The following is a 26,771-nucleotide window of genomic DNA, read 5'->3' on the forward strand; positions in this document are numbered from 1 at the left end:
AGTCATTTCTCGGTATGGTCACGTATTACGCTTCGTACCTGCCAAACCTAGCTGACTGTGTTGCCAATTTGTATGATTTGTTGAAGAATGTGGTACGCTGGTCATGCACAGATGTTCATCAGAAAGAATTCCAGGATGTCAAGGATCTGCTATCTAAGGACTTAGTACGTACTGTATATGATCCTTACAAAGACTTATACCTCATGTCCTACCGCTACGGGAGCAGCCATAATGCACAAGATAAACGGAGTCCTAAAGCCTATCATGTGTATGGCCGGTACTTTATCCGCTGCGGAAAGGAACTACACTCAATTGGAAAGGGAATCACTTGCATTAGTCCGTGGAGTCAAATACTTTCACAAGTACCTCATTGGACGACATTTTGTGGCGTTCACCGACTCCAAATCTTTATCTCACCTGCTGGATCCTAGAAGTAACCTGCCTGCTTTAGCCATCAGCAGAATCAACAGATGGAAGTTAGTATTGGAAGAATATGACTTCAAAACTGTTTACACGTCTCATGTTGAGTTGGCTGATGCACTGTCTAGAATTTGTGTTGCAGACGATCCAGTTCATGATTATTATGATGATTTCGCATGTCAGTTGACAGCTGAGCCGGTTGTCCTTAATCTTATTGAATCTTCGGTGTTGACACGCATTTCGCTGGAATCACTACGTGATCCAGAGCTTTCTAAAGTCTTCGAATATGTTCAAGGGAGATGGCCACAATTCATCAGGAGAACAAAAGGTCATCCTCTCAGAAAAATATTCGACAGGCGATATGATGTCCACATACAGAAGGGATGTATTTTCGTGGGCGAAAAACTGGTCGTACCTGAATCTTGTATCCAAAGTGTCCTATCTCTGTTGCACAAATTCCACCAGGCAACATGCAAAATGAAAGAAATAGCTCGTTCATCGTTCTTCTGGAACACGATGAACCAAGACATTGAAAGGCTCACGTCTTTATGTGACACATGTTTGCGATACAATAACAGGCTGAACGTACCGGGTACCGGATTCGAAACGTGGCCTATTGCGTCGCATCCTTTTGAGCGTGTTCATCTTGATTTCTTCCATTTCTCAGATATGAATTTCCTGTTGCTAGTTGACGCTTATTCCCATTGGATATCGGTATGGAGAGTGAAGAATATGCAATTTGACACCATGATTGGTCATTTAGATGAATTTTCTTCATGCTTTGGATATCCGAAAACCTATGTAACTGACAATGGCCAACCATTTGCATCTTCAGAGTTCAACTCTTATTGCTCAAAGAGGAATATCAAGCTTCTTCACTCAGCTCTGTACACCCCCAATCAAATGGTCTAGCTGAAAGGAATGTTGGGGTGGTGAAGAACTTACTCGAAAAGAACTTTTCAAATCGTTCATGCATCACGTTGAGAGAGATGGACAAGTTCGTTCTTGAGCTTTTAGGCAGATTAAGGAATACTCCAGTGCACGGGTATAGTACAGCAGAACGTTTGCTTAAGTTTCGGCCAAGAACAGACATTTCTGCTTTTGACACGTCAAATAGTTCCAAGAATCAACCTATTAGTCCCGTTCCGTTTATGCCGGGGGAAAAGGTACTTGTGGAACGTCACAAGAAAAAATTCAGCCATGGGTCCAAGTACAAAATCGGCGAAATTGTTAAATTGATAGGCCGGAAGATGGTGAAGGTGATTGTAGATAATGACCTGATTGTTGTTCATCTCACAAAGATCACGAGGTATCCCGACAAGGTTGGAGAAGACACCTTTGTCCGAAATCAAAGTCGACCGCGCAGAAACAACCCAATGCTTATTAGAGAGGAGGACTATCTTCCAGTACCTGCTACTGAAGATCTAGTGGAACATCCAAATGCGACCTGCGACAATCAACCGGTTAGGAGATCACAGACCAAGACGACCGCCTGACCGCTATGGGCAAACTCCATGAAACGGGAGTCTCTTCAACCAAAGGGGGGGAGAGTGTTGTATGCCGATTGAACTTGAACGCCAGACCTGGTTATTAAATGTTGTTCGTTATCAGTCTGTGTATTGTTCCTGTCATGTATATCTCAAAAAGTCATAGCCGTTCTCCGTGACGAGACTTCATTCTATTATACCGATATGTAAGTTGTTGTACTTGTTCTATTACTGTGTTCCGGAATTATACACTTTTGTTTGTGTTACACGTACTGTCTTATTCTTAACCCCATTTTCTGGATTACGGAAGAACTGAAAGAACCCAAAACTCAACACAACTGATGAAACGTGCCAATTCATAGCCAATTTTGTAAAAAAATAATAATCATCATAATAATAATTGCTCATTGTTAACTAACGTTTTAAACTTATTTTATTGCCATTTTCTTGTTTTAGGACATAACGTGCTTTAAGCACAGTGTTTCCACCCATTGAGGAATACAGTCAAGAAGTTACAAGTAACAGATGCTATTCACATATACTGTTGTGACAAATTAATAAATCATTCATAACAATCAGTCCCTTTCCTTCCTCATGCCCATATTCTGGCTTTTATAGTGCACTTATATAATTAAACACATTCCACTTACTAATGAAAACTAGTGTTGGGTGATATATCGTCCAGGCGATATCCACTAAATGATATATTGTCATGAAAATTTGGCAATATGTATCATGTTGACAATATACAGTCACACTTTTGGCAATATATATATTGTGATGGTGATATATCATGATATTTTAGCAACATATATCGTGTCAGTGATATATCATCACGATATTTGACGACATATATCGTGGAGATATATCACCGATATTACAATATGGAAAAAATATCATATCGTATTGTCTTCTGTGACAATATTTTCTTGACGATATATCTCGATATCAAATCTCCGATATTGTCCATCCATAATGAGGACACCAGGAGGCTCCATATGTGCAGAATATCTTTCCAACTGCAGAAGTTGTATAGTTGTGCTCCTATTTCATTCAAGTCCTTTGAGGGAACATGTCAGTTTTGCATTTGTTGTTTAAAGTACAGGTCAGTTCACTAAAAATATGAAACAGTAGTTTATGTTTACTATGGCATAATTTGGTAATACATTTCATTAAAGTTTGAAGGCAATTTGGACAAGGTTCTCTCATAACAAAATTCAAGACTGGAACAATTGAATTTTTGTAGCAGGTAAAAAAAGTAAATAGTCCTCACTGAAATATAAATTACGTTTCTCATAAATCAAAACTTCTTGTGCTTTCTTGTGGAAAAATTACACAATTATTGTACCTAAAATGCTTAGAAAATGAATGCAGACATTTTCAGCATCTCTTTGCATAAAATAGATAATAACATGCATTACTGAACCCTCTCCCCTGCTAGCTTGGTGGCTGGTAAAGAATATTGTTGTTTAATGATCAAGAGTACACACAGACAACGTAGATTTTGAGAAAGTACATGTTATGGTATGGACAATATCTTTGTCAAATGTGTAGCAAGTTAGATGCTATTACATGATGTCAATTATTCACCAATTGTACTAGTTTCTGCTACCGTTATTCTTTGGCCTAAATGGTGTTCTTGATTGTCCTTTTCCATCATCCATCTGCTGCTGACTGGACACTGCTTGACAAATCACACTAGCTTGATTAAGAAAAACCTTCAGTACACAAGTTAAAACTTTGAGCTTTGATATTTATATTTAATTAAATTTCTTAGAGTATTATTCCTCCTCCTTCCAATGTATTCCCGGAGTCGTTTTCTAGAAGAATTATCACCTACTGTAGGTATCTGGAATCCATCCGTAGATGGAATTTCAGTTGATGAAGGTTGTTCGTTAAGCCTGTCATGAAATTTATCTTGACCACTACATCTATCACCTATGTATCTGTCCCTATACTCTTCTACATCCAATGCACATTCTTCTTCATACGTGTCTAAAAACTGTCTCTTATGTGAAGTTTCTGAGGCAGCAGTACCCACTGATCCTCTAGTAGTTGAAGGAGGTCTAGTCAACATAGGTCCTCTAGTATTTGGCATAGGTCCTCTAGAATTTGGCTTAGGTCCGCCAGTATTTGATTTAGGTCCAGTTGACATAGGTCCTCTCAAATTTGACATAGGTCCAGTCAAAAAATGTCCTCTAGTATTTGAGGTAGATCCAGTTAACATAGGTCCTCTAGTAGCTAAAATGGGTCCAGGAAATGTAGGAACCTTAGTAGTTGAAGGAGATCCAGTTGACATAGGTCCTCTGATAATTGAAGGAGGTCCAGTTGACATAGATCCTCTGATAATTGAAGGAAGTCCAGTTGACATAGGTCCTCTGATAATTGAAGGAAGTCCAGTTGACATAGGTCCTCTGATAATTGAAGGAGGTCCAGCCAACATAGGTCCTCCACTGGTTGAAAGAGATTCAGTCAACATAGTTCTTCCACTAGTTGATGAAGGTCCAGTCAACATTGGTCTTCTGAAACCAGATGTCAATTTCGGATTAGATCCTTGATAGAATTTAGTAGCTTGTGGTGAAAAACTTGTCTGAGTTGGGAAACTTTTTATTCTCTCTTCACTTATTCTACCTTGAAATTGATATGTAGGTGAACAGTCACTTGATGAATATCGTTCATCTTCACTAAACCTTGTTGGTTCATCATATCTATTACCTGCATATGTATCCTCCTGCACATGCTCAGGGTATGACTCATCATGTGTGTCCATGAAATTTCTCTCGTAAGAAGTTCCAGAGGGACCTGTAGGCTTTGGTCTTCTGGAACCAGAATCACTAAGTTGTGAATTAGACATCTGGGGAAACATTGTTCCTTTTGGCACCAAAGATGACTGACTTAAGAGGTATTTTATCCTCTCGTCAACCAGTCTTTGCATTTCAGGTGATGGTTCAGCATGGCCATTTTCACCATCTGCATCAGAATTGTGAACAGGTTGCTGCTTCTGTTCTTGCGACCTGTTCCCTTGAGCCATTTCTGGAAATTTGTTTGCCAAACGTGTAAAGACGGCATCGGCAACTATGCTCAGTTCTTCTGTCACAATTTTATTCCAATCAGTTTGATCCAATTTGTAGTGCAGTTGACACAGCTTGCTCTTTATCATGCTCCGAGCTTTAGCAATTTGAAAATCTAAGAGGTTCGAAAGTTCCTTTGAAATTTCTTCTTCTCTCGTGCGCGGCTTATGCACATGTGTTTGCTCGGTCAGTTGAAGTTGCTGGTCAGATGATACAGCCTGGGATGATGGTTGAGCTTCGGTACTTGATTGAGGGGGCTGCGACAGATTAGGGTTTGCATGATAAGCAGCTGCTGATGCCATGTATGGCATTAGCAGTGCATTTGCAAGCATCAAAGTACTCACATCAACATTCGCATTTGTCTGGTTAGCTGCTCGCACTCTCGCCACTTGCTTGGTGGGAACTTTTGCCTTTGCTACCAGTTGAGATGATACTTTTGACTTCGTCTCTGGCTGAGCAATTCCTTTTTTCAAGTCAATCCAGCTGATGCGTTTGAAGTACATCAACAGAAAACTGTGAAATGCAAGGGGATATAAGTCTACTGGAACAGCTTTTACTGCAATGAAAGGATTGTATTTAGTGGTTTTATCTCGTTTACAACCACAAAACATTTGCACAGTTCTCTTATTCACAATCTTAGATGTTACATACACAACCTTCTGGATCTGAGGAATTCCACCCACCTCGCCTGCTTGTCCAAAGTCTGCAAATAGTAAGAAAATACATATTGGAATATAAACTCAGAAATATAAATACAACAAATTATACATGTTTGACAAATTTGAAATATTCTGCAAAAAAGAGAGAACAGTTCTATTGGAAGTTTAAGTAAGTATTTTGCCTATTACGCTTAGAGAAATTGACGAAGATACAAATCAATGTATCACTCACCAAAAATATGAAGTTAATGATAATACTTAGTGATAGTACTTGGAAACAATAACAATTCTAACACAACTATAGGGTACAATTTTTAACCCTTTGCAGGTGGGTCTGAAAATACTGTGTTTTTACCAAAATTATCACTCATGTCTAATGATAAAAAAGTTGAAACTTTCTGCAAATCTCACTTAAGGTACAGATGATGTAACAACAACTTCTAAAATGTACTTAGTACTATTGAGTACTTGAATGCATAATACATCTCTCTTTTTTTACTGTTCGCTTCAGACTCTCTTCTACCCAAATGATCTGATTTTGATCCAAAGTGGGAATTCAAAAACCGAATTGCAGACCCATATTTGTGAAGACAATCGGGGAGCTACTTAAAATATTAACACAGTCTAATCTTGAAAACTAAATGACAGTGTGAGACATAACTATTATTAAAATTTCATCAAGTGATTTATAATTAAGATTTCTAAAGTCACTGAACTAAGCAATATAAAAATGAACAAAATATGGTAGCAATGTCTATCCCAGTAACACCAACTTTCAGATTATCAATGCAGAATATTAGGATTAACATTCTTTATCTGACCGATCAGAAGATTCTGCCCTATAATCAATACTTAGCTCAGCACTATAGTCTTCTAGTTAAAATAAAATAATTATTTTAGAAACTGCAAAACACTTTCTTAAACTTCATGTTTACACATTAATACAATGTTACACTTCTTGAACTGCATTTGTTAAATCAACAAGAATTATAAAGAAATAAAAGAAGAAGAAAAATGTACATACTGCTCAATTGGCAGTTGAAGCCCATAATTGTCTTTCATATTACAACAGTCTTTCAATAGAAAAACAAGATACATATAAACTAAACATATTTGATAGGATTGGGCTCGTCTCAAGTGGTGTTGGGATAATGAAAAGCTGATTGACTGGCGATCTCCCAAAAAGGGTTGTTGCCTCATGCAGTTTAGTAGTGATGTGATGATGTGGGAAATTTACCTATGCCAATAGTTTTTAAAACAATTTGAATAATATTTAACTAATTCTATCATACATAAAGTCATTGAATAGAAATACAGGTACACACAATACAATTTGGGTGGGTGATTTCAGCTGCGAACTTTTCAACTGCTGTTCCTGCATGGAACTGCTCTTGGTTCACTCAGCCTCTAATAAATGGGTAACCAGAGGCAACCAGGGAACGAAGGCATGTTGCAATGTGCAAGGGACAGGTTTACCTTTAAAGTAACAATTTACACAATGCAAAAAAAATATATATATGCTGTAACAATTTCTATTTCCATATCATCTGTTATCTTATACTAGTACAGTGGTGGTTAGCTTCATGAATATGAGAAAGACAAAGGTATTTGGAAACATTAAAAGAAAACACAGCTTCAAAATTTCATTTCTCAAATTTTATCTTACAGAAGACTGAAGCAATACTGGATTATATTAAATACCGTTAAATATAATATGCCCTCTTCCAGCGAGAATTTAAAGGTATAAAAATGAGTATCGGAATATAATTAAAATACAAGTTTTACAATTCCAACATTTACACTTTGTCACATCTTTAAAGTTTAATTTAATCTCCTTGATGATCCCTAAGGGTTTGAGAACAGATTTTAAGAACGCGACTACAAAGAATACTTACGATTTGGTTGAATGACAGCCATGACATCTTTCTCATCATCTGCCAACTTAGACTTCATCAGTGATGCAAATGTCGTCAAGTCTGCATGGAAAAACTGGCAATTTGTTGCACCCAATTTAGCTGCATTTGCTGAGGCGGAATTTATAGCCTCTATCTGTTCATCAACACCGAACACTTGCTTGCATTTCTGATAGGAAAAGTCAAGAAAACATGACACTAACTGTTCCAGAAAAACCAACTTGCATTTCATAGCACATATTTCATAATTAAAAACAATAACAATCATAAAATTGCACAAGAAATTGAAACCTTAAAATATTTATTCCCAGTGGCCTCATTTACACATTATCATCCCAACGGGCCACTGGAAATAAAGTGTAAAGAATTGGGACTTGTTCATTGGTTAAACATTATTTCGATTGATTGATTGATTAAATTGGTGTTTTGAGTCCACTTTATGCACAGTAAGGCTAATTGGGACTGGACCTACAGTTTGAAGTGGGATCCAAACCGGTATGTGCCTCCACCAGGTATCGAACCTGGGACCCCTTGATTACAAGGTGACGATGCTACCACTGCCCCATTGGGAAGTCCCCCAAACATTATTTCGAAAGTGCACACTCGAACCTGTGTTCTAATGATGGCCTTCTGAAAACTTTTGAAAAATGTATGCATATTTAATCTCCATTATCAAGCTGCCAGGAAGGGAAAGAATTTGAGATGCTGTTCTGTTATTTATTTTTTCCTCTTGGCAATATACAATCTGAAAAATAAGGTGAAACCTCGATTTCATGTTTTTCAGAAGACCAAGGTGCCGATGTTTAAAATGTGGGAAAATGCATAAAAACTGGGAAATTCTTTTAAACATTTTGCTGTATTAGCACCATAAAGATTAAGTATGAAATGTGTGAAAATGTAAAATCTGAAAACATAAAACTGGGGTTCCCCTGCACAACTAAATAAACAAAGCACCAAATCAGGAAGTTTTTAACACCATTAAGACGTGATGCCTCCAATGCCATTTCAAACGTCAATTTCTGAAACAGTAATTGCTCGTAATTTGAACTGGGAGCACTTGTAGTTACTTATCACTTTTATTTTTCCTCATGATGGAGATGGAAGATGTTACATTGATAGTAACATTCATCCTTTCTCATTGTGATTAACCAAAGAGGTAGAAAAGCAATCAAAATAGAAATATATATGTAGTGGATTAAAGGAAGAAGGAACAGAAGGGCTAAATAACAAATTAGAAGGAAATGAAAGCAAACTAGGGCTGAGTCGAAACAAATGCCAATGTATCGGAATTGGCAAGTACCAGTGGTATCAGTATCAGAAAGTAACGGTTGGAATTTTTTACAGATACCTGCCGATACTTTTCATTTTCCTGGAAATTATGCATAATTCACAGATTTTTTATATTTTCCACCCATTTTGTGTGAAAAAAAAACTGAATTTTGTGATAGCATAATATGTAATTTAATATTCTGATGTAATTTTCAAATATTTTTACAAATATTTTTACAACAAAAATCCTGGTAAATTGATCCATGTTATTAGAGTGGAATACTTACACACTAATATTAATCTATATTTTGAACAACTTTTAAATATTACAATTTTTAATGACTGGTATCAGTATCAGCTTAGTCCTGAAAACACTCACCAGACACTGTAAAAAAAAATTCACAGCTACAGGCTGCATTTTCAGTCATATGAGGTTGGCTGGGAACATTATTGAGTGGGTTTGGTTGCACTCATGGCTGATATGAATGCCATCTCCAATTTTTTTGATACTGAGGTGTTGCTGGATTGGGGTAAGGAATGATTACTAGCTGGAAACAGTCGTTGAAATTGATAGTGTGGTGGTTGGTATGGGCAGCAACAGTGAAGTTCAGATTTTGGGTGAAGGAGCCGTAGTTGTTGATCCTGAGGTTGAGCACTGTGCATGTTTACCCACCGTAAAATCCACCACAGATGTCGCATTGTATATAGATAATGTTTGGGTTACGGCAGGTTCCTTTGGGGTCGAGCGTGAATTTGCCAGTGGCAATGTAGATCTGTGTGAATGTATTTATGTTTGTTTGTACATGGAAAGGCCAAGACACACATGAAATGATAATATTAAGATAGGCTTCAAGGAAATTAGTATCTTGCCTGAGATAGGGACAGATTGAAGACCTATGTAGCTGCAGCAAAAACCCGTGCGTCTAAGAATGATAGAGAGTTACTTTTTTGGTTGTGCACACATCTCTAATTGTATTGGCATATATTAATTACGGACGGGACAGATTAATCAGTACCCTCTCAGTATCAGTCAATATAGACATATCAGTGTATCAGTTTACGAGTAAAATTGCCGATCCGATATATCTATAAATGTCTTATAATTTAGTGCAAAATTCTGCCATTTTGTTATAATTTTTATGGATAATCTCCATACCCTACTTTTTAAAATATAATTTTCTAAATATGCATCATGTTTTGCATTGCAGTCACCTGGAAACACACATTTATTAAGATCAAAGCATTCAGGTTGTCCATGTATCATTTGGGATTTTATATCGAATCGGTAGAATATTGAATATCGGTATCGGTAAATTTTATATCAGTACTTTATCAGTATCAGACAAAATTTCATATCAGCCCATCCTAATATTAACTTTAGATGTTTATAAAAAGGCATAAGATCATGAATGATTGTCAATGTATTAGCATAATGCAATGATGTTACATCAAACAACACACGGCACATTGCCTATGGATTAATGGGTACCCCATTTCCTATGTCAAATTTTTTATCTTAACTTTCAGGATGTTAACACACCAACACTAATTCAGAAATACATGCGCAAAGAATTGGATTTTACTTACACTGGCAGCCATTATACTGAAAGCCCCAACACCACAGCCTATGTCCAGCAACGTTGTGTTCTCATTCAGTTCTAACAGATCTTCTAGGACCTCAAAGTATAATTTTGCTCCTTGCATGCATGGTACAAAGTATGACATTGGGCTAATCTGGAATCTTTTCCCAAAAATCTCATCTTCAATATGAGGACTTCCCATCAAAAGCTCTGTAGTTTCTTTGCTAAAACAACAAAGTATCTTCATAGCATTGTTTACAATTTACATGCAATTTTTTCTTTGCTTTCAGTAACATGAAAATACAAAAAAATGCACTTTCCACAGTGGAAAGCCACTTCATTTAACCTTAATATGAGTTCCTATCAGCTCTGATGTTGAACTAGATCCACATTTTGAAAAGATTTCTTGCATGCTGATAATTATTATACAGAAAATAAACAAAATATTTATCTCACTTCAAAATGTTATAACAGCAAATACAGTGGAACTCCAAAATCAACATTTTATAATGTTGCATTACCCCTTCCTTAGACTAGAATCTTCTTCGTGTTAATAGGCCATAAATTCTGATGCATAATATTTTCAATATATTTTTACCCAAGCTCAACATTAGCTGATCAAACTGTAACTCTTAAAGCACCACTATTAGCATCAACAGAAACCTGTGTCCTTTCTTACATAGTATGAAAATGAAAGAGAACAGTGTGGCATGAAAATGAGCCAAATTATAAATAAGGTATCCTACTACAATATTTAATTATTCAAGTATATCTACCTGAAAAGTCAGAGATACAACTTTATCATTACCTCACGTGTATGCAATTCCCATTAAACAAGTGAGAATCCAAAATGTTACGTGGTTCTACCAACTGTACAGTGGAACCTCAATGATGCTTTTCAGTGGATTGGTTTTAAAGCAGGAAAACGTAAATTCTGGTAAAGATTAAACTTTATTGGGACCAGGAAAGTAAAATGCATTTGATGGGAAAATGTACAAATCAGGTACATAAAATTAGAGTTCTACTATATACATAACATAATAGTTGGAAATGAGATTTACCAATACAAAATGAAAAAATATTCTCCAATATCTGAAAAAATATGAACTTAATATTCTGTCTTCTGAATGTGAGTTAAGTATGTCTTTCTTTCCGAAAATACTGCTCAATGGAAAATAAACCTCAAATTAGCTACAATATAACAATATTGCAACTATTTTGATCTGTTTGACTTTGGTGTCTGTTATTTAGCATCACTTTTCTGCACTTTTGGCTAATTAAGATGATGATAATGAATGGTGATTTGATGAAAATGATGAAGGGACACTCACAAATAACACCTATGCCCAGGCCAGGATTTGAATCCGGGGCTTCTGGCATAGTAGCATGCTGTGCGAATCAGTCTGCCACAGAGATCAGCTATGTTACAATTCTTTTTCACAATTTATTATTAAGCAAATAAACTAAACAAGTTCAAATTTCTTAAAATAATATTTAAAGAATAATAAAGGGCCAACAGCCTCCTGAAGTATGATAATTCTTAACAGAAAAGTTCTTGAGATAAGACTTTATAATTGAATATCTCACTAACCATGGAACATATACGACCTGTCATGTATTATAAACTTCAAATGCAAAAGAGAGTTCATGCCAAGGCACAAAAAGAAATAACAATTGTTTTCTTGCAATAATGCAAAAATGGCATGTCATGTAATAATAGAACATACTTGTCAACGGTAGTTAAGTAGTGGAGAGATACAACTTTTGATCCAGACAGAGCTCTTTCTTCAAAATATGCCTTGAGTTCTTTCTTCTTTTCTTCAATTCTCTCCACTGTCACATCCGCTACCTTGGCTTTCGCAACCAGCATCACGTCTCCTGATTGGGATGATCGGACAGTCAACTGGTGCCAAAAACCATCTGGTGAACCAGGCAGAGAGCACTCCTCGAGATATGTTTCAAACAACTGCAATGAAAAATACACTTACGGCTAGATCCTCCATAAACTGAACACTCTGACACAACAGCCCCTTCAGGGCCAAGGACTGCCAAAAGTGGCTTTTCACTGGGGTTTGAACCTGGCCCTGCTTGCATCAAAGGCAAGTGACCTAACCATTTGGATATGCTAGAGTTCAGTTTCTCCATGATAATAGATGTAAAATTATTGAAGCATGACTAAAGGCATGAAATTTCATTTTTGACGGAAACGCGAAACGTGAAATAACATGCCGTAATATTAATTTCTTATGTTTTCCATATGTTAATTACTTAAATACGGAGAAACTAGTACTCACTTTTATCCGCGAAGCTCTTTTTAATTTTTCGATTAATTTCAGTGGCCACTGCAACTATCCAGCTTCGTGGATAAAAGTGAGTACTAGTTTCTCTGTATTTATATACTACCGCATCTCTCTTTTTCCCAATTATTAATTACTTAGTTATTTTACCTCACTTTTCTGCCCCTTTTGGCTAATCACAGCAAATGGAATGGATGGTAATATATTGAGATGGATGAAGAGACAATCATAAACCCACAGGGATGACACAATTGCTACACAGAATTATCCTGGCTGCAGATCCAGGTGCCAGAGCCTCGTTAGTCACCAAAGGCTGTCAAGGATATACTATGTGGGAGAGGTTGGCATTAGGGTGTCTTTGGAAAGGGTCACCCTTTTCATCCCTTTTTGACAGGTGTAAGGTACATTTTGCTACCATGCTTGGTACTGAAATGATGCAAAATGAACTGCAAAATGACAAATAAATTCTTAAACACAAAATTTAGTTTATTTTTTGACAAAAGACTTTCTGAAGTCTGAATTATCCCGTAAGTTATGCAAAAATCTTAAAATAAAATTGATTAATCTTCATATGAAATAAACTTAATAATCTGATAGCTACATAAGTATGTTATTAGGAAGGACATTTTATTGTGTGTAATAAGTATAGTTTTAAAATCAAATTTAAAATTATATTAACATGAATATGCAATGTTTACAAGCTGTCTTTGATCCTTGTACCAAAATCTTGATCTCTAATTCACCAAAACTGTGTGTCTCTAAGCATGATGTATCAATTAGGACTATCTCTCTTGTAGTCTGCGGTTATTACCACAAAAACACAGTTTCTCATTGTGACGTTTCAGGAGAACCACACTCCCTTCTGAGGTATCTTTCAGATTCTGCACACTTTCATGAAGTCTAATTATCTTGTAACTTAGACAAAAGTGCTGGGGCTCGAGTTTGAGTCTTGCCTAAGTCCACTTTTATGCACAGATTGGACTTACAGTTTAAAATGGGAACCAAACAACTATGTGACTCCACCAGGCATTGAACCCAGGGCCCTTTGATACTAACAGTTGTATCAGCATATGAAAGTATTGGTTCAAATTTCATCACCAGGGAACGGATTTATATATAATAAAATTTAAAAAAAACATTTCAATATTTAAATACATATTTAGTTATTTTCACCAAAATATGGACTTAAAATTGTAAAAATTTAACTTCTTAATAATATGAGACACTACCCGAGCTACAGTCTCGGTATTGTAACTATTACCGTGAATGTCTCGAAGAGAAACCAGAAGCAAATCCCATACATGTGCCAGAAAATCGTTGCTTCTGGTGCTGCTGTCAGGCATGCAACTAGTAGCGAGAATGGGGCTAGCAATGGCTGCTCGACTTGGGACTCTCTTCCAACATTGCCAAAATAACACTTGTAAGAACCAGGAGCCAATGCTTGTGCTCTTATTCTCTACTATTAACAACAATTGCAAATAAACTATAATTTCAAGCGTTTTACAATAGTGAAAGCAAACCGTTCGCAGGTGTAAAATTGAAAAAAAAAATATTATTGTTAGGATGACAGAAAACTTGTAATTAACACAATTGGAGGGTATAAAAAAGGTTTAAAAAACTTTTGCTTGTTTAACATGCTTCGGACTTTGTCAGTTATTCACAAGAAATTCACCTAACTCTTTCGGTCACACAGAAACATGTAGTTATTGTACGAATATGGAGTATATGTTGAGAAATGTTCTGAAATATGGTTGATTGATTTAGTTTATTTTACTTCGCGTTTTGTGTCTCTTGGATAATTTGCGAAGATGGGGATGAGTGATGAAATTGATGAATGAACATTCACAAACAACCAAGCCCAAGCGGGATTCGAACCTGGGGCCCTTGGGTTCTGAAATATGGAAATAACATGAAAAAATAACTAAAATATGAGACAAAACCTAATAAATGTACAAATAGAGAAAAAAAAAAACTGAATTTTTCCAGTCTACATGCCATGATCCGCAAAGATAATACAAAATACCGATTTCAGCTTCATACGTAAATATGTATTTACATATAAATCAGTTCCCTGTGCATCACCAATGTCTTCTGGAGACTGAGGTATCACTCCAAGTCTGCAAAAGTGTCATGGAACACTTTCATGAAGTCTAATTATCTTGTAACTTATACAAAAGTGATGGACAGTTCCCATGCTTGCTTGCACCAATCTAGTCACAGGACACAAACAATCACATCCAGATTTTAATTGTTTGTCTGTTATGTTCTGTTTTATGGACCTGGACTAATACAGGTAAGGACAAAAAACAACTAATTTTTTCATTGTTTCTTCAAACACTAATATTTCTAAGTTTGCATCTTAGAAGAGTAGAAGGTTTTCTCAGTATTTTTTTAATTCCTCAACTTTTCAACACAGTTAACAATCAAGGTTACAAAAATGCCTACCTTAGCTGCATTTATGATGCTCTCGGGAAGTTCATTTGAGCAATAGCAGCATCTAACTCCTTTCTCTTGTGCGTCCTTAATGCACTGACAATATCCAAGCAGTGGCCTCTTTGTTACTTCATCAACTCCTAATGGAAAAATTAAGATCATTGTTTACAAAACACAGAAATTATTTCAAACAACTATACCGGTGTTGTACAGTGTGAACACTTCCTTCACAGCATGTAGAGGCCATCAGGGCAAACAACTTTTCTCGGTAATGTTTAAGAAATTGAGGATACGTTTAACGCTACCACTGGAAATTCCAACTGGCAGCTGGGAAACAACAAATCAGCGATCAGTTGGTTGCAGCAATGAATTCTTAATTATCTGTGTTACATGCATATCGATATCTGGTGTCGCTTGATATTTCCGATTACCTACCTACCTACCTACCTACCTACCTACCTACCTACCTACCTACCTACCTACCTACCTACCTACCTACCTACCTACCTACCTACCTACCTACCTACCTACCTACCTACCTACCTACCTACCTACCTACCTACCTACCTACCTACCTACCTACCTACCTACCTACCTACCTACCTACCTACCTACCTACCTACCTACCTACCTACCTACCTACCTACCTACCTACCTACCTACCTACCTACCTACCTACCTACCTACCTACCTACCTACCTACCTACCTACCTACCTACCTACCTACCTACCTACCTACCTACCTACCTACCTACCTACCTACCTACCTACCTACCTACCTACCTACCTACCTACCTACCTACCTACCTACCTACCTACCTACCTACCTACCTACCTACCTACCTACCTACCTACCTACCTACCTACCTACCTACCTACCTACCTACCTACCTACCTACCTACCTACCTACCTACCTACCTACCTACCTACCTACCTACCTACCTACCTACCTACCTACCTACCTACCTACCTACCTACCTACCTACCTACCTACCTACCTACCTACCTACCTACCTACCTACCTACCTACCTACCTACCTACCTACCTACCTACCTACCTACCTACCTACCTACCTACCTACCTACCTACCTACCTACCTACCTACCTACCTACCTACCTACCTACCTACCTACCTACCTACCTACCTACCTACCTACCTACCTACCTACCTACCTACCTACCTACCTACCTACCTACCTACCTACCTACCTACCTACCTACCTACCTACCTACCTACCTACCTACCTACCTACCTACCTACCTACCTACCTACCTACCTACCTACCTACCTACCTACCTACCTACCTACCTACCTACCTACCTACCTACCTACCTACCTACCTACCTACCTACCTACCTACCTACCTACCTACCTACCTACCTACCTACCTACCTACCTACCTACCTACCTACCTACCTACCTACCTACCTACCTACCTACCTACCTACCTACCTACCTACCTACCTACCTACCTACCTACCTACCTACCTACCTACCTACCTACCTACCTACCTACCTACCTACCTACCTACCTACCTACCTACCTACCTACCTACCTACCTACCTACCTCTCTATATCTCTCTCTCTCTCTCTCTCTCTCTCTCTCTCTCTCTCTCTCTCTCTCTCTCTCTCTCTCTCTCTCTCTCTCTCTCTCTCTCTCTCTGTGTGTGTGTGTATATATGTGTGTGTGTGTGTGTGCGCGCGCGCGTGTGCGTGTGTGCATGTGTGTGAGAATGTGGTTGCAGAGAGGTGCCAACTGTCATCATTAACATCATCAGCTTGGTGTTAGACTAGAATAAATTAGTCTCTTAAATTACATATTTACTTAAAATTAATTCTACAAAATTAAGCCATGGTAGCTCAGTTGTTTAAGGCATCTGACTAGTTCGGCAGGGGAGAACAGATATTTTTTTCCACCTGTTCAAGTGACTCTAGCTCCCATCCAGCATCATAAAAACTCGAGGGGGGGGGGGAGTAAAGGTGGTCAGAGGCATGGTGTTGATCACATCACCCCCTATATGCCTTCATGGCATGGTGCAAAGAACAGGGGAGCACTTTAGAATTAAGGGTGTGTAATTTCTTTAAGCAAGGAGGGTTTCTTAAAGTATTCGATGTTAGCAAAAATAAGATTATAAACTGGGTGCACACTAGGGTTCCCAACTCAGAGCTGAACAATTCCGGGATAAGGACAACCCCTCCCCCCCCCCCCAAATTTTAGGAGAAAAGTCTGAATGCATTTTTTAGCTATTTCAATAATCTGATATTGATACTTACAAAAAATGCAGGAACAGCGATGCTTCAGTTGCATGTTGCATCACTTGTACTGGATGTGGCAGAGGCAGCCATCACACCTGATACTTTAAACCTGTATTTATCTTGAGATTTGGCTCTTTTCACTAAGCCAGGCCTACCCTTCACATAATCGAAGAACTCCATGCAGGTCATGCAGTTTATTTTTACCTGTATTTCAGCTTTTAGTTGATTCTCACTTAATCTGTTTCTTGTGTCCGTGTACAAGTACATATAGCCCATTACACTAAACACTCGCTCACAAAATGAATTTCCAACAGGCACTGACAACACTAATGATACTAATTTTAGAAGTTCTTTGCATTCTGGAGCTTTTTCAAAGAAAGATATCCACTTTTCTTCCACGGTTTCTTTATTGAGGGAGTCTATTATTGAGGGAGTCTATTGTACTTCTCAGAACACAAAAATCTTCGTACAGCTGATCTAAATTTATGATGATCTGCAGGCAGTTAATCAACTCCTCAATTTCTTCCCATGTGGGTGGGTTGCGTAAAGACAAAACAGCAATTTTCTTAAAAATTGAATCTTCAAAATTATACCACTTTGAAATGTTCATTAGCGCTTTTTCAAAAAAAGCATTTGCACTTGTTTCGAACTTCCTTTTGTCTTCATTTTTCATATTATTTAGCATTCTTTTTGATTCACTGCCATAAAATTTATCATTTTGTTTGCAGTGAAGCTCAGATTTCACTTTACTCATTAAGGTATGCAATTCAGTGGACGTCAAAGACTTGTTTTCTAAATGCTGAATGCTGGTATAGAATAATTTAAGCACATTATGGATAAACCATAATGTACACAAATGAATGGAATCATCATACTCACTTCCACCGAATACTGTCCACAGCATGTTACTGCACTCTCCTTCCCCTTGGGATAAAAAGTAAGACTTCAGAGCTTTCCAGTTTAACAGAAGGCGTTCAATAGCAGGATACAATGAAAGCCAACGTGTAGGCACGTGTCTTAGAACTGTTTTATATTCTACATCAACAAAGTCAAATGATTGTTTTAGCTCCTCGTTTTGTTTGGCAGATGAGGAAAATTCATTATACACTTTAATGACAAATGCTTCGATATCAATATACCTAAATGCTTTTACCGCAGACTTTACACAATTATTTAAAATGTGGCACTTGCAGTTTGCTTGTATAATGTTTTTGTTATGTAACAGTAACTTCCGATAAACTGAAACATGTTTCCCATAATTTACAGAGGCATTGTCAGGCGAATATGCAGAAATATGGGTCATATCCAAGTCATTGTTGTTTAAAATGGTTGTGGTGCGATTACAAATAGCTTCACTACTTTCATTTGAATGTTGGTAAAAATCTAGAACCTCACGATTCACCCCAGTTTTTGGGTTGAAATATTGCAGTTAGAGGAAAGAATTTTTTTATTTCCTACATTTGAGGCATCCGAACTAATGCTAAAATAACCGTTCTTGGTTTTTAAATTTTGAATGAGACATTCTTGAGAATGGGGCCCCAAAACATTCTCAATAATGCTTGCACTTTTAGTTCGACCACAAGATATTTTGCTTGCAATTTCTGAATCTGGTGTGAGTTTCGGTAGCAGTTTATTTCTGCAATCTTGTGCATTATAGCTTATGCCGTGAAAAACACCATGATATGCTGATACTATTTCTGTCACTGTTAGAACATTCTCTTCTTTGGTTTCTTTTCTAACAAAAAATCTGGATAAAATATTATGCTGTTTAGTACTAGCTAAATTGTCTTTGTGTTTTTTTAAAGCACAATGTACCTGTATAGCACGTTTTCCTTCATACTTTATACTGAAGCTTTGGATGCATAACCTACACTCAGCAGTGTAATCGGTCACTTTCCGAATCCATTTACCCCATTCCTCTTTTTCTTTTAGCCAGTCGTCCTTAAAAATACAATACCTTTTATTTCTTTTTCTTGGGAGATGGACTCGAATCTGATACCGGCCTTAGAGACATCCTCGACGAGAAAAAAACACTTGTACACAAGAGAAATAGTTTGCAAATCACAATAATAATAGTCCAGTACTTGGCACTCACACACCGCATAGTAACAAGCCCAGGCAGTCGCATTCTCTTGTTTCTTCGTTTCACGTTTGTGCGATGACGCTGACAACACTTCGTTGTTGATAAAATCAAGGGGAGAATGTACACAGTGTTGCAACATGTTGCACATGAGGATCTCCTACCGCAAGAAGAAAAAAATCATTTGAAAAATCTCGTTTACTAATTACTGTAATTCCGGGATTTCTTGCATCCCGGAAAGATAAAAAATTCTTCCAGGACAAGGCAAACGATTCCTGGTAGTTCTGTGGGAACCTCTGCTTATGGGTCCCATGAAGTGTAATATCCTTCAAGGTACGTTCCAGACTGGAAAAGATTGAGTACCACTGCTCTAGTTTTTTTTTCTTTGCAACTGAGGTTGTTGACAATCATCAAGGTCAGCTGCCAGTTTGGATTGCGATCAGTATAGCCCTTGAAAAAAAAAGTGTTCTCTGTCTTGTATATGTTCTGTCTTGTATATGTCCATCCAAGCATCACAGATTCATATTTGCAACTGACACATATTTTTTCTGGTAGGAAAATGACCAAAAAAAAATAATAATATATGAATGTATGAATGGGGGAAGTTTAAAATTATGAGCTTAAGCCTGCAGGAGGCCATGTTAGTGAATTGTTTCCATAGTTTATTATCACTACTTTGTATGTTTTTCTACAGTAAAAATCTCTGGCACTGCAGTAAACTGCTTATTTATAAATGCATTTTACAAAAACAAAGTTCAGTGGAACCTCGATCTTATGTTTGTCAGGGAGGCCAAGCAGGCCATTCTGAAAAAACTTAAAATGCGGGAAAATGTCAAATCAGGAAAACTTTTATAACATGTTGGGACCATGAAGATTGAATGTATAATGGGGGAAAATGTAAATGTAATATGAAATATTGTCCATTTATAGTCATTAGAACAATAACAAAATGATAGAATTGTGTACTCAATTATAGACTATTTATAGAAATATCGAATTAGAAAATTCAATTTTACTGATAAACGAATATCAAGTATCGATTGATCAGTTCACTGATACCTCACTCATAGGACATACAATCTGTTATGCTCTTAGCAAAATATTCTTCAATTCATGCAAAATTAGTGGGGGAAAAAATAGGGCTGAGCCGATACCATTTTGAACCTATACCCATACAGATGCCAATACTCTTTCCGATACCAATGCCAATGCTTGAAAATTGTAACAATTACTAATTGTTCCAAATATTGATTAATATTGTAATATTAATCAATACTTGTGTAGCAACAGCCACTGTGGTGTGGCGACAGCTGCTGACCTTTGCTGCCACCTAACGAGTGGAGAAGGAACTTCTTTCCAGCTTACTAGATGCGAGGTGGTTGACCCAAGGAAGGAGGGGAGAAAAACACAGGACAAAAGAGCAAGACAGTTAGTTTGGAGGCACGGTGGACATAACAACGAGAACGGCCTCCTTCCCTGTGACTGAGTGTTCGTTGTATAATAGTGTGTTGTAAATAGTGATCGTCTAGAATAAATCAGATGTAAGACTGAACAACTTGTAATTGTTACAATTGTAATATTAATCATAAAACATAGTTTTTCGCACAATCTTGGTGCAAAATAAATAGAAACTTTGAATTTTCCATAACTTCCAGGATAATTATACACACTCCACGTGCAGCATTTTTCCAGAAACCACCAAAATTACAGAAAATGATTGGCTGGTATCAGTAAATAAAATTCAATCGATACTTTCTGATACCGATACCACTGGTAAATAGGCACCAGTATCGCCTCAGCACTAAAAATATCCTACCATAAAAAATTGCTGTATGTCATATGAAATATGTATCAGCCTCTTAGAAATAATTTACATTTTATAGAAAATAGCAAATAGTCTTACCCACTGTAAAAGTACAGCTGTTCCTGTAGTTCTTGCGGGTGGAAGAAGTTAGCATAGAAAACAATGCTAACCCATTATTATCATTTCTTGGTCTTTGCTTATTCAACCACTTTCGGTAGTGCACATTAGCCATTATTACTCGGTGTATTGTTATGTAAAGGTCAAACTTTGCTGCATCAGTCTTCAATTCGAGCTATAACAATGAAGACAAAGCTGTTGAATACCAGGTTCCATTCAAAGGAACATATGAATAATGACCAGACACAAATCTATAACAGAATACTAATCAAGACACAGTATTGCCTAATACAGAAGGGTGTAAAAAATCACTATTGTAAGAAAATTGTAACACACACGAGAATACAGATAATAGTTAATATTTTGTAACCAAGCTGTTGTATTATTAAGGAGCTTCAAAGATGCTATCAGACTGCTGTGTAGCCACACAATGAATTTGAGAGAGAACAATATTCTCAAAGTCTTGAATGATGAAATGATTCTCTCAGGCTATTCAACCAGGTGAGTTGTGAAAGAGACTCCAAGCTTTCAAGAGCTAACATCACTCTCATCTTCTACCCTGAAGATATAACAATGTACATCTTCAGGAGACACAAAGTAATGTTACACACACACACTTGCGAACACATTATTTTGTAAGTAATTACGTTAGTATAATGTTACCAAAATTATATAATTAACTATCATGAACACATTAGCATTCTATGAATGCCAGGGATCCTGGGTTCGAATCCTGGACTGAGGATGAGTGTTTGTTGTGAGTATTCCTTCATCAATTTCATCATATCATCAATCATCCCCATTTTTGCGATTAGCTAAAAGTGGCAGAATCGCAAAGTAAAATAAACCAAATTAATCAATGATTGTATATTACTTTGAAAAATTCAAAATTGGTTAATTTATTAATGACCAATAAAAAATTGTGGTCTCACTTTTCCTCAGAAATCATTAGTTCTGTGGCTGGCAACGATGTGAACAAAGCTATGTGCATATGTTGGAAACATGGTGCATGTATTTTTGGTACAATTGAATTTCTTACATGTCTGTATTGTATTACAGAGTAATGCATTAGTATAGCTTTACCTTAAAAGTAGGGATGGGCCGATATGAAATTTTGGCCGATACCGATAAAGTACGGATATAAAATTTACCGATACCAATAACCGATATTCTACCGATCCGATACAAAATTAGAAATGGTCCTTGAAGAACCTGAAATGATCATTGATCTCCTTAATAAATGTGTGTTTCAAGGTGACTGCAGTGCAAAAGAAGTTGAATATTTAGACATTTACTTTTTAGAAAGAAGGGCATGGAGATTATCCATAAAAATTACAACAAAATGGAAGAATTTTGCACTAAATTATAAGATATTTATCGATATATTGGATTGGTAAAATAATCGGTAATTTTACCGATATGCTATATCGGCCAATACCGATAGAGTACCAATTAATCGGTCCCATCCCTACTTAAAAGGAAAGTAAATTAACGTTTCATATGTATTTTTGTCATTAACTCCCTAACTCTGTATATAACTTGTATTAAGCTCTAATAAATGATTATACTAGCACCTATTTTATTTGGCATAAAAGTTATTAATTTACAAGTTAAGAATAACAGAACTACAATTTTGCTACCAGCAATCAATTAACATGGTAAATAAATTACTAACAGCAAAGAAGAAACACAATTCATACTTGTGAATATCATAAATAATAATATTTTCAATGGATGTGGAAATCGAATTTCTTTACATTCTTCTAACAACTTACCAGCTTTTCATATGGCAAAAGAGTCCAACTATTGCAAGTATCATCCATGAATGCAGGTTTACGGACTGCTGGGTGGGCATCCACAAATGCTTCAACCTTATATTTTATCCCCTGTGAATCGTCTGTAGGTTCTGTAACTTCCTGTTTTGTAAAATAAATAAATCACAAAATGAAAGTGGTTCTCACACAATTCAAATATATACAGATTGACCAAGATAAGAATACTTCTGTGGTGCTGGAGTCAAATTTTCAACCATAAGCAAGTGGAGAGAATATGGCAGGATGTCGACAATTTCATAAAAACAAAATTCCATGACTTTTGCAGGTTTTTCCAGAACAAGAACCAAAAATTTTCCAAACTAAAGCCACAAGGGAAATTCATGTATTTATTTATACATCACAATTAGAATCCCACTTAACAAAGTTTTTTATAATATTCCCTTCACATGCAAAAGTGATAACACGGGAAACTCAATAGAAATTGACTGTTGGAAACAAGTATCAAGAGTGAGCTTTTACGTAATACTTGGAACATATTGACTTGCAGAAAACAAATACTTTTTAAATAAAAAAATCGTAACAGTTATAGCAAAATTTAGTAACAGTATCTGTATTAATCCTAATATCTACTAAATAAAACCCAAAAATAGCAAAAGAAATTGGTAAATTTCAATAGCCACTTACGGGAGCAGATTTCTACATGAAAATAGTTCAAAACATTACCTTTTTATAGAGTATTTAATATACAAGTTTTACTGTAACTACCAGTGATACTCAGTATATCAATTTGAAGTATAGTTTTAAATTTCTTGTTTGTCCTATTTCTCTTTGTTCAAAAGCCTACATTTAGTGCAGGTTCTCCAAACTGGTAGACACAGCTAGTGTTCCTGCATTAACAAATTGTGAGCACAAGAGGATGCTAAATGACTGTGTACTTTTGTTTGCAAGTTTTCCGGGGGACACTTTTATCTTGGTTAAGCTGTATTGTGGAGATCTAACAAAAAAAAAATGCAGGTTTGACCAAGACATAAAACTTGGTCTCTAAAACATTGGTGTTCCACAACTGTCATGTCTCTCCCAACCTACAGATGGATATTAAGAGATTTCCACAATAACAATGTCTGTTGTAGTATTCCTGAGTACGACAAATGTCCTGCAGGTGGAAGAGAGTAATTTAAAAATGTGTGACAAAGTCAGGAGTAGATAACTAGCACAAACGTTCCACAGTATGCTGGTGATCCTGGATTATATTCTATCCCTTCAAGCCTACATTCTTGCTAACTTTCAGGGATATAACACCTTACATGTTTTCCAATATAGATTATACAGTACTATTTCAGTTATTTATATGTATTTTTTATATTTTTAAAATTATATGTTGGTAAATAAAAAATTAATTCTCATGTACAGCCACAGACAAAAGTGTTTGAGACTGTACAAGCAATAATCTCACCAAAATAGTATTCTTATGTTCATATAGAAATCATTTCCACACCTCTGTTGAATTAATTTGCTTCCAGAAGCTTGCTTCATTTATCTTCTTACGGTAAATGTGTAAACATTAAGGGTGATGGTGTGGTCAGTACTATATTGCAGTGTGTACCTTGGACCCATTTCAATAATATATAACACAGGGCCGCATGGGTTCTGTTGTTTTTATAATTTTGGGTGTTTTACATGCATTTGAACTTGCTGATGCTGAAACTGGCATTAGTTTTCTCACATCACGCAAGAATTCTTTACAATTCACGATTTTTATATGTGGGTTGTGGTATGCACGTTTCAGTGCAATTGAAGTGATTGTCGCTAGATGTCACTGGTACGTTTCAAAATTATTCAACAAGTAATCAAGACGAACAAGCTTTAAATACAGAGAAGTTTTGTTTATTTAAATTAATTAATATGTTTCTTGCCTAAATACTGAAAATAATACTATGTAAAACATTGATATATCATTTGAAATTAATTTTATATTTAACTCTCAACAGTCCTAATTTGCATGGTGTGGCCATGGCATCTCATGGTTGAATAGCCCAGATATGTTTTGCTACATCTGCGGTGAATTTGTTCCCCGGGTACAGAGACAGGAAATTACAGATTTTGTAAGAAGAGCATATTACGCATACTTTAAAATGAAACTAGGAGATCAAGATAAATCGTGGGCCCCACACAAGGTATGTAGATCATGTGTGGAATCTTTACGAAACTAGAGCACGGGAAAGCGGCCATCTATGCCATTTGCAATACCTATGGTGTGAAGGGAGCCTCAGGATCACAGCAATGATTGTTACTTCTGTTCCTGTGAAATTGTAGGTCGAAATATTAGAAACAAGAAGAGGATAGTGTATCCCAATATTTCCTCTGCAAAGAGACCTGTGTTGCATGGTCCAGACTTGCCTGTACCGACACCTCCATCAAGTCTTGAGTGTGTAAGTGATCCTGGTTCACTAAGTGATTCAGTGGAAGGAAGTGAAATGGAAGATGACATTTATGACCCCCTCACGGATCTCGTGACCCTATACCGTTCACTCAATGATTTAGTTAGAGACCTAAATTTATCTAAAGAATCAGCTGAGCTTCTTGGTTCCAGACTTAACGAAAAGAACTTGCTGGCTCGTGGAACAACATTTTCCTGGTACAGACACCGGGAAAAAGAGTTTGTGCCTTATTTCTCGAAATAAGATTCTCTCGTGTTTTGTTGTGATGTGTCCGGTTTGCTGACTAAGTTAAATTTTCCTTGTCTTTGAACTGATTGGAGACTATTCATTGACTCGAATAAAACAAGTTTAAAATTTGTTCTGTTACATAATGGAATATGTAATATTGCTCATTCTGTGTCACTAAAAGAAACCTACAGCAATATGCAACTTGTTCTTAATGAAATTAAATATGAGGACCATGGTTGGTTGGTGTGTGGTGATCTTAAAGTTTTGAGCATTTTACTTGGACTACAATGTGGATACACGAAAATGCCATGTTACATCTGTGAGTGGGATAGTAGGGCACGAAATTACCGCTGGGAAAGAAAAGAATGGCCAATACGGAAAACGTTGAACCCAGGTTCAAAGAACATCATACAACAACATTTAGTCAGTCCTGAGAAAGTTGTACTTCCCCTCTTCATATCAAATAACAAGGAAGGACAATGTTTCCAGTTCATATGCAACCTGTCGTACGGCAAAGTGAAAGAAGGTGTTTTTGTTGGACCAGACATTAGAAATTAATGAATGATAAAGACTTCGAGGAAACAATGACTGTAGCTGAAAGAGATGCTTGGATAGCATTTAAAAGTGTAGTGTTGAACTTCTTGGGGAACCACAAAAGTGCTGATTACAGATGAAGTTGTTGAGAATATGTTACTTAAATTTCAAGAGCTGGGTTGCAACATGAATCTCAAATTACATTTTTTGCATTCACACCTTGATAACTTTCCACAAAATCTCGGTGAATTAAGTGAGGAACAAGGCGAACGGTTCCATCAGGACATGAGGGATATGGAGAAAAGGTATCAAGGACATTGGAGTGTTAGCATGATGGCTGACTACTGTTGGACACTGTACAGAGAAAATCACAAGAAAGGAAAGCTTACAGAAGAAAGCGTGCTAA

The 26,771-nt window shown here is 36.7% G+C and overlaps 1 protein-coding gene across 1 annotated transcript in view; it reads right to left on the bottom strand.

Annotated features, from left to right (window-relative positions):
• Nucleotides 1–279: 279 nt before the first annotated feature.
• LOC145992081 (uncharacterized) overlaps nucleotides 280–26,771 on the bottom strand; it is a 39,893-nt gene continuing 13,401 nt past the window's right edge. Inside the window, exons 5-11 of the mRNA XM_083128297.1 lie at nucleotides 23,166–23,306; nucleotides 21,373–21,565; nucleotides 15,142–15,269; nucleotides 12,127–12,365; nucleotides 10,407–10,623; nucleotides 7,533–7,719; nucleotides 280–5,681 (exon numbers count right to left, since the gene is read on the bottom strand). Coding sequence (XP_082984423.1) covers nucleotides 3,640–5,681; nucleotides 7,533–7,719; nucleotides 10,407–10,623; nucleotides 12,127–12,365; nucleotides 15,142–15,269; nucleotides 21,373–21,565; nucleotides 23,166–23,306 — 3,147 coding nt within the window. The 3' untranslated portion in view covers nucleotides 280–3,639. The remainder of the gene's footprint in view (nucleotides 5,682–7,532; nucleotides 7,720–10,406; nucleotides 10,624–12,126; nucleotides 12,366–15,141; nucleotides 15,270–21,372; nucleotides 21,566–23,165; nucleotides 23,307–26,771) is intronic.

This window comes from Lepisma saccharinum, chromosome 9 (genome assembly GCF_977018435.1).
Source record: "Lepisma saccharinum chromosome 9, izLepSacc3.1, whole genome shotgun sequence".
NCBI classification, from domain to species: domain Eukaryota; kingdom Metazoa; phylum Arthropoda; class Insecta; order Zygentoma; family Lepismatidae; genus Lepisma; species Lepisma saccharinum.